The sequence below is a fragment of the Squalius cephalus genome (assembly GCF_949319135.1).
Source record: "Squalius cephalus genome assembly, chromosome: 5".
Classification (NCBI taxonomy): Eukaryota; Metazoa; Chordata; class Actinopteri; order Cypriniformes; family Leuciscidae; genus Squalius; species Squalius cephalus.
Genome location: NC_137126.1, coordinates 20,106,548 through 20,116,106, shown reverse-complemented (window position 1 = coordinate 20,116,106; position 9,559 = coordinate 20,106,548). Strand labels below are relative to the sequence as shown.

Genomic DNA, 9,559 nt, shown 5'->3' with positions numbered 1-9,559 from the left:
CGACAAACATTGTATTTATTTCTCCCCAATAAAAAAAAAAATCAATGTAGTCATGTCCATGTGTTGTATTTGTTTAATATTTATAATAACATTTTTTAGGAAATATTCGAATACATTAATATTCCCAGAGAGGCGTCAAATGTAATCTCTACCAACCTTGACCATGTTTAGAGGCGGAACCAAAGCTCAGTAGCCAATCACTTAAAGGATTAACTTCACACGAACCAATCAGTGAACTCACGTATTGGTCCTGGTTTAGTATGTCCCATGTGTTACCCATGTGAGCGACTCGTTGAATCGGAAGAAACTGTAAATTAATTAATCATTTGTGTTTACCCTTCTAAAAGCTTACTGTAATTTATGTGCAAATTAAGAAAAAGAGGAAGGAATCGTTATTAACTGAAGAAATGGTTCATGAGGTTTGGTGTCACGCATTTCTATTTATTATATTATTTAGAAAAGCTGTATTACCAAAATACACCACTTTTGCTAATTGTTTGACAACATTTTTGAACCTTTACTTTTATTTTTTCTTTGTTTTGTTTAGTAAATGCATACAGAAAGTGTATTAACTTTATTGAAGAGTAATAACAACCGTAACATCTCTTCAACAGATGGAAGAACCAGATAACATTAAGAATGAAGAAGGAATGGAGAACAAGAGTGCAAAACAGTCTAAGGACCCCAAGCGAAAGGCAAATGACACAGTCTCGGATAGTGGGGTCTTACGGCCTCTCAAACTGTCCAAAAAGGAGCTATTCAAAGCCCCCACAGTGGAAGAGCTCAACCAGCTGAAAGAAGCAGAAAATCTCTTCCACTGCAGCATATTGAAAATGCAGGTCAGAAATCACATGCATATTTTACTGTCATTTTATGTTACCATAGCTGCATACATGTTTTATTGTAATCTATGATATGCTCACTGATTGCTCAATGAGCTGCTCACTGCATGACATGGCCGTGAACTATGAATTATTTATCAATGTATGAGAATATGTGCATTATAACAATATATTCAGTATAATTTATCACGGATTCATATGGTTGATGTTCAGATGGAGGAACTGCTGAAAGAAGTGGCCCTTAGTGAGCACAGGAAGAAGCTGGTGGACTCTTTTGTGCAGGAGGTTACAGCATCCCTGCAGTCTGTGCCTGAATCTGAAGTTGTGGAGGTCAGAAATTTGTGAAGCATTTACATTATCATCAGCAGCGTAGCATCAGCACTTATTCTTACTGATTCTTTGGTAGCTGTCAACATCATTTTCTTATTAGCCTTTTCTTTCTCTTTAGTTGGATGATCTTTCATGGTTGCCAGGCGTGGAAGTCCCATTCCTCTTCGTCCCGCTGGCATCAAAAGGCAAATTTCACATGGAGCCTCCTGCATCAATCGACGTGGTGGGCAGTTATCCACTGGGGACCTGTATCAAACCCAGAGTCATTGTGGACTTGGCTGTCACTATTCCAGCTGTAAGTTATTTATGCAACATATTTCTTTCTCTGTCTGTCTATCCATCTATATATCAATCCATCTAGCATATATCTAACCATAGTTCTAGCATATATCTGTCTGTATATGCTAATAAATATATATATATATATATATATATATATATATATATATATATATATATATATATATATATATATACATATACATATATACAGTAGTCAACATTTGAAGTGGATCATAAAGTTCATCAAAGTTGTCCTAAGACGAGAACAGGTATTGTTCAAAATTCATTTATAACTTTGATGAAAGACTTTGATCCACTTGTTGACTACTGTATATGCATATGTATTTTACTGTCGATTTAACGTGTTAATTTAATTAGTTATGGAAATATAATGCAAATAAAATTATTTAACGCACCCGCCCTGACTTACAGTTATCATACATTTCATGCAGTTGATTGGTGACGAACACGAAGCAGGGCAACAACTCACTGCGGGATGTAGCCTATAGAGTTAGAATATTTTTTTAACAGAAATCTGTTTTTGTCCCGAATAGCAAGAGTGCAAATGTGATATTGATTTTATACAACAATATTATATTTCAGATACAATATTACAATACAATATTGTCTGTTTTGTTATTGTCTCAATTTTGCCAACAAGATATTACCTGTAAAGCCACAGCAGAACTGTTGTGTGCTCTAAGCAACACACAGCTGTGTTTCGTTTCTGAGTGAATCCGTGTAATCAACCAAGTGAACCGATGATTAAATGGCCCATTTATAAAGAGAACCATTTACTTCATCCCTGAATGTTTCAGCCGTTTAAACGGATCAGTGAATGAATGAATGACTCAATGACTTACTCATTTAGACATTTACCGCCACCTACTGGCAGTTTTACTTTCTTATTTAGAGTATCCATTAAAAATATATATAAATATTTCATACAATGAAAATTCGTTTTATTTACATTTACTCACCCTCATGTCATTTCAAACCTGTGGGACTTTCTTTTGTGGAACATAAAAGAAGATATTTTGAAGAATGTTGGCAAACAAACTGTTTTAGTCTGTAGATGTATCTAAATACCAAGTCAGATGCAACATCTAAAAACAAAAATCATGGCTGTTGTAGCCTAAACATTTATTTATAATAAATTCTATGTTGAATCAAATAAAATATTTCTTTCTTAAGTGTTTTTTTGTAATATCTATTTCATACTTTTCTCATTTAATACAATAATGACTTTATATTTTGGAGGTAATTTCTCCGACAAATTTTATGTGCAATTAATTAAGTTAATTGCTTGGCAGCCCTAATAAATATATATATGTGTGTGTGTGTATCCATCTATCTGTCTAGCTAGCTATCTGTATATATATATACAAATATGTATGTATGTATGTACGTACGTACGTACGTGTGTGTGTGTGTGTGTGTGAATATGTCTGTTTGTCTAAAGTATTGTGCAATTAATTCAGTCTCTTACAATACCTGTTACTATCTTCTCTTTGAAGTCTATTTTGCACCCGATGGATGCCATTAACCAGCGGTACCCACGAAAGCGAGCGCTGTATCTGGCTGGCCTGGCGCAGCACCTCTGCTTCTCAGAGTCTGTGGGTTCACTGTGCTACTCTTGTCTCCATGGCAACCGGCTTCGCCCAGTCCTACTTCTCAAACCCCCAGGTACAATTGTAATAACTCTAGCTTGTGATGTGTATTAGCTTCTTCAAAGTTTGCACTACACTTACTTGCAAATGCTTTCATGCCAAAGCAATTTGCATGGACGTGCACGCACCATGTCTACTGATACTCGCATCATTTTGGCTTCCAAGTTAATTGCTGTTTAGCAAGACGCTTTTTTGGTGCTCGGAGTACACTAATAGAAGCGGCCCTGTGAAAAACACTTAGATTAATTGCTCTTGCTCAGGAGCATGCATTAATAAGGGTTTTCATCATTGCTTCAAACTAAAATGATCATGTAACCTTTGTGTTTGACCTTTAGGTAAAGACAGCAGTAAGGTCACGTTGCGGATTCATGCCATTCCTCCTCCGGACTTCCTTAAACCTAGCCGCTTTCATCCTCAGAAGAACAACATCAAGACTGAGTGGTTTACAGGTGTTGCCAAAAAGCTGCAAGGTACTGAGGAACTTTCTGAGATCAGCCATTTCATGACTTAGGCAGCACACATACGTACTGACATGTCATAATATTTTTCTGTCATTTTTATCATGCAGAGAGCAGTGGGCCCGCTACTCCTCATTATAACAGCACAGTTCTTGGAGATCATCTCCCACTGTCACATCTTCAGTTCCTGTCAGCCATCAGCGCTCAGTGCCCTGCTTTTGGAGATGGTGTCGCCCTCCTCAAAGTGTGGATGAGACAGAGAGAACTGGACCAGGTAAGACCACAGTGTTATTTATTACCCACATTGAAATAACAGTAGTGACGTGAATAGAAATTGTGACAACCTGTTGGAGTCATTTATTTTGTAGTATGACCTTTAAAAAAAATCATAATTGATGTTCATAATAGAAGTACATGTACATTATACTTCACTGTTTATACATTAATTTATTCATCATGCACTATATCTTTCTTATTCCATCTCTTGCATAATTGCATCTTTATATAGCATACTTGTACATACATATTTTGTCCAGTGTATGTGTTTTTTCACCCCTCTATAGTTAAACAATAACTTGTTCTAAGGGATTTTTTTTTTAGATACAATGTTTTTTTTGTGCAGTCAGTTAAAATGAATATACGGATCACAAATTCTGTTTAATAAATTCTGGTTCTGTCACTTCTTTAGGGTGCAGGTTGTTTTTGCGGCTTCCATGCATCAATGTTAATGGCTTATCTTCTGTCCACGCACAAAGTGGGCAAAACCATGAATGCCTACCAGCTGTTCAGGAATGCACTGCACTTCTTGGGTAAGAAAGGTCATAGTATAACTGCTTTTTATAACTTGTTATTATGGTGGTTATCGGAGTGTATTAATCATATTAATCATCTGCTTTATCCTTTCACATTTTCAGCTTCCACAGATCTGACAGAGAGCGGTATCACATTGGCTAGAAACCCAGACTCAAAAGCGGTGAGCAGAAGTGACTCATGCATATAATGTTTTTTGAACCTGTTTTGTCTTGGTTGCATCACCATGCCTTTCTCTTTTCTCCTGCTTCAGCCCTCACTGCAGGACTTCCAGGCAGCGTTCTCCGTGGTCTTTGTGGACCCATCTGGGCATCTCAATCTGCTTGCAGACATGACAACTTTTACCTACAAACAGGTGAGCTCTGATGTAGTATCAATTTAGCTCAGTGATAATGTGATATTCTCTTACTATAAAGCTTCTAGAATAAGCATTTAAAGTAAATTTAACATGTTATTTAAGTGTAATTATACATTTAAAATAAATTTATTAAAAGTCCCCTTGACCTGTACATAAACTGTAACCAGTAGCCCTGGATTGTAGTCAAAGATTTACTTTGTCTGCCAAAATAATGTAATGCCTTTAAAAAATATATTGGGGCAGTGTTATTATCGTTAACTAAAATAATAAAAAATAAAAAAATTCTGTTAATTGAAATAAAACTAAAAATAAACAAAATGATAAACTAAAATGAAAATGAATGACTAAAACAAAAATTAAATTGAAATGATAAATACTCGTATAGGAGTATAATGATAATACTAAAATAACATTGATTTGGTTGCTTTCTCATATATTTAATTGATTTGATACATGTATTGGAATTGGAAGTTTAATCGGTTGACAAGCAGCCATAATCCAAATGTTTCTAATTTGCCTGTCAGATCCAGCATGAGGCATCACTCTCGCTGAAGTTCTGGGATGATCCGACAGTAGACAGCTTCCAGGCTCTGCTCATGACGTCCAAAGCCATGATCAGAACATATGACAATGTCTTTCAGTAAGTGTCCGACTCCTTAAACACAAACCTGCTATTCATGTGTTATTGTATTCATGTTTTTCTGAAAACTCTTTCTCGCTCTCCTTCTCAGACTGAGTGAGCTGGTGAATTTGCAGGCCTCTTGTAAGAAGCTTTCACTCCTCAATGAGCTCATGGACCACAGCGGGAACTATGTCCTCAGTGCACTTCCTTTCATTTTGTCCCTCTTGCAGCGAGGGCTTGGAGAAAGGATCAACCTTCTGGCACACTCACTCCCTCAAGACCCTGAGGTAGATTCATTACCATTAACATTGGTCAAAACATGCACCTGCATACATGATCAGATTGGCTACTTTACCAATCAAAGCATTCCTAAACGGTCTGTGTGTAAATGATTTTTGCAGTGGCCGGTGGACAGTGCACCTCCTAAGCATAAGGACCAGCCGCCTTTGAACATTGGTTTGATGCTGAACCTTGAGCAAGCTCTCTCTGTTCTTGAGAGAGGACCGCCAGCAGATAACCCCAAGGTAAACTACCCCACATTTCCAGTGATGTCTGTGTATGTGTCTTATGGTTCTGTAGCAGTGTCCAAACACCCTCTCTGTTGTTGGTGTTTCAAGGCAGATGAGTTTAGGCAGCTGTGGGGCTCTCGCTCAGAGTTGCGGCGCTTCCAGGACGGATCCATCACTGAGGCAGTGCTGTGGTCAGGGAACTCCACCTGTCAGAAGAGATTCGTTCTGCTGGAGATCATCACTCACCTACTACAGCTGTACGTCTCTATTCTAGCCTTTATAGTGCTCAACTTAAATACACTCTCTAAAAGTGTACTTAAAGGGATACTTCACCGATTAGCATTAAGCTTTGTATCAGTAGAAACCCGGTAGTATTTTCGAATGACCGTGCTTCCCTCCCTCATGTCCCCCTGAGACGAGAGATTTCTGTATTGTGTGTCTGGAAAAAATCTTAATTTAGCGTCATCGGAGGCTTTTTTGGCCAGAGGCTAGAGACTACAGCCAGTAGTAGGAGCTCGTTCCGCATGTTTTCAACTCGCCCATAGGGGGTGGCATCTCACGATAAAACGGCGTCTTTTCAGTTTCGAGTCAACTGGTAGCCTAGTTGTATATAATTTCTTCCGATACTGCCCTCTGTAACCGGTAGGCGTGGCTTGGGAGGGGCCTCGTAGGTCAGCGAAGCAATTCTGGGAGTTGTTGTCTTTCATCCACATGAGCCAAAAATACATTTTCTGGCTTTTCTCAGTCTAGAAGGCACCAAGTTAATTATTCCAAAATAATTTCACATAATTTCTACTACATAAATGACCCAATTTAAATACACATTCATTTTTCCTGCGGTGAAATATCCCTTTAGAGTTTTAAGTTGCATTCACACTACAAGTGACAGTGACTGGCGGTCAGGAAGCTAGTGGGCATTCTCAATACTGGTTGCCTAATAATGTTTTTGAATGATATTTACAGATGTTACTCATCACTTGTTGTCTACATAGCAGATGTTATGTAGACAACAAATTAGTTTTCTTGCCACTACAAACGAACATTTTAGAAGGAAAAGACTAAAGTGCTCTTTGTCATGGTGGCTATTTATCTGCAGCGAAACTGCAAGCGGCGATCTATCTGGGTTCACCAAACCATTCAGGCTCAGAGTGAGCATGGCGAGTACCACCGTATGAACACAGATACATATCATAAATTATAGGAAAGTTGCTGAGTGCTAAAGTAACAACTTATCCATTAGGCCTCTGACACTCTCCACTACAGGTTGTGGTGACGGATCATGTGCGCTCCACTGACTTCACTCCTATTGGTTGTCGCTCCTGAAAGCTGCTTTTCATTTGTATAAGGTTAAACATATCTCAACTTTGTTGCCTTGCTGGATACGCCTACATCACCAGAAATCGCCAGCTCTGTATTGAAATGAATGGGATTGTGCCGCTTTGTCACTGCGTGTCGCTGGCAGTGTGAACGCATCTTTAGTCAATTCAGACGTTTACTTTATTTCCAATAAGTAATTAATTGAAACAAAGCTAAAACATAAATTTTTGATGGAAAAAAAAGTTATTGAAGTACTAAAATGACTCGCATGGAAATAAAAATAAATAAAAATATTTATTATTATAAAATATATTATATTATTGAAATATTAAACAAGTAATACAAATGGCAAAAGCGCATGACAAAATAACTACAACTTAACTCAAATAAAATCAAAATATTAATAAATGCTATAATAGGATATAAATAATATCTGTTTATTGTTACTATCTGTTTTAGTAACAATAAAATGTTACTAAAATAACACTTATATAAGGAAAATGGATATTATTACTGAAAAACACACAAATGAATTGGAGGCGAATCAAATTGGAGTCAAATTGATTTGAGATCTAATTGAATATTTATGTCAAGGTGGTGCTGTGGAACATTTAGTTTCTTTTTATTGTTAGCATAATATTTAGCATGAATCTTTTTGTGTTTTTTTACGCTTTTGTTTATGTTTTTGCATAAATGACATTCTCATGTTATTTGTAATTTTCTCTCATTTTAGTCATGCCGATATCCCTGAATCATGTGTGAGACTTGTTGGTGGACAGCTGGATGATGTCATCAAAGTTAGCAAAGAGGTACTTCATAAAAGTGAATGTGCTACTCATGTGGAAACTGGTTGCTTCATCTGCACAAGCTCATGTTGATTTCTCTGTGTCACCCAGATGGGCACTACAGGAGAGGAGGAGAGTCTGAAGGTGGTTCAGTCTTATGATGATCTGAGCAGGAAGCTCTGGCAGTTGGAGGGGCTTCCACTCTCTATAACATCAGTGCAGGGTGCCCACCAGGCCTTGAGATACACACAGGTCACACACCTCCTCGCTAGATTCAGTTGTGTTATGTTCTCAAGTAGATCTCTTAATTTTCTGTTTTTCCTCATTTGTCCTCTGCAGGTTTTCCCCCCAGTTCCTGTGAAGCTGCTCTATTCGTTTTTTGACAAAAAGAAGAACCAGCTCGGATTAGTGCCACGGAAGGAAAAACCATGCCCTTATTACATCACCCCTATCAAAGGTACTCTGTTGCAGACTGTATCAAGTTTTTCATAACCCTCATGTTGTTCCAAACCAGACTGGCCCTCATTCACTTTCATTATATGAAATAGAGTGGCTAGCTAGGATAGACTTTAGCAGTTCACTTTTCTTATTTCACGAAAGAAAGAAAGTCTGGAATGACATGAGAGTGAGAAAATGGTGACCGTTTTATTTTTTGTAATTAATTATCACTTTAAAATGCTTCTGCTCATTTTTATTTGAAATTTGGCAAGTTTGAGAACAGTTTGCAAGTATAAACACAATGACGCTGTGAGTAGATGAGTTTTACTTTTTGGCGTGATGACGTTTAATATCGCCAACCTCTCTAGTCCTATTTAGCCAGTTATTAGCTGCCGCCTTTTCCAAGACACTTAAAAGCTTAAAAAATCACAAGGGGGGTATTACTGATGCATTTTATTGTTATAGAATAAAATGTGAAACTATCTTGAACTTGTGTTCACCACAGACCTTATTTCAGGCCTATTGACTTAGAGACTATGGAACTGGAAGTGAAAGAACTTGTTTTCCATGTTTTAGGATTCATTCCTGCAGCACTCTATTTTGGTATATGAATATGCATGCTGTTATCTTTCATCCCCTTTTGTCATTTGTTTCTCTAGTCATTGTTCATATGGAGGGAAGTGGAAAATGGCCCAGTGAGCACCTGGCAATACGCCACATCAAGGCAGCCTTTCACATCAGCTTGGGAGAACTGCTTTACAAGCACCACAATTACACATGTCATGCAACACCCGCCTACCTGGATGTGTATAAGGTAATTTGTGCACGTTGCTGTTTTTTTTCACATTTATGATAGTAATAATATTTTGTCCTGATGGAGTTATTATCGGACATAATTTCATCATACTTTATGTATGTATCCGTTCAGGATGGGCTAGCCTTCCGAATCCAGGTGGCGTATCACAGAGAACCGCAGATCCTGAGGAAAGCCTGACCCTGAGGAATGCTGATCTACAGGGAAAACGCTGAGGCCCAGGCGCTGAGCTGGAGACCCAGCACAAACCTTTCTTAACCAGCACCTTGCATGGTACAACACACATACATAAACATGCACGATACACTTGTTTGATCGGCCTTT

The 9,559-nt window shown here is 37.8% G+C and overlaps 1 protein-coding gene across 1 annotated transcript in view; it reads left to right on the top strand.

The window, feature by feature from the left end:
• Positions 1-243: 243 nt before the first annotated feature.
• The window catches only part of nol6 (nucleolar protein 6 (RNA-associated)), a gene marked incomplete at its 3' end in the record, with an annotated part of 9,780 nt that continues 464 nt past the window's right edge, over positions 244-9,559 (top strand). Inside the window, 22 exon segments of the mRNA XM_079872339.1 lie at positions 244-419; positions 615-839; positions 1,056-1,172; positions 1,291-1,467; positions 2,972-3,140; positions 3,460-3,594; positions 3,693-3,856; positions 4,271-4,391; positions 4,497-4,555; positions 4,646-4,747; positions 5,275-5,390; positions 5,482-5,659; positions 5,774-5,896; positions 5,990-6,138; positions 7,932-8,007; positions 8,095-8,235; positions 8,323-8,440; positions 9,081-9,235; positions 9,350-9,411; positions 9,413-9,417; positions 9,420-9,458; positions 9,461-9,508. Coding sequence (XP_079728465.1) covers positions 408-419; positions 615-839; positions 1,056-1,172; positions 1,291-1,467; positions 2,972-3,140; positions 3,460-3,594; positions 3,693-3,856; positions 4,271-4,391; positions 4,497-4,555; positions 4,646-4,747; positions 5,275-5,390; positions 5,482-5,659; positions 5,774-5,896; positions 5,990-6,138; positions 7,932-8,007; positions 8,095-8,235; positions 8,323-8,440; positions 9,081-9,235; positions 9,350-9,411; positions 9,413-9,417; positions 9,420-9,458; positions 9,461-9,508 — 2,491 coding nt within the window. The 5' untranslated portion in view covers positions 244-407.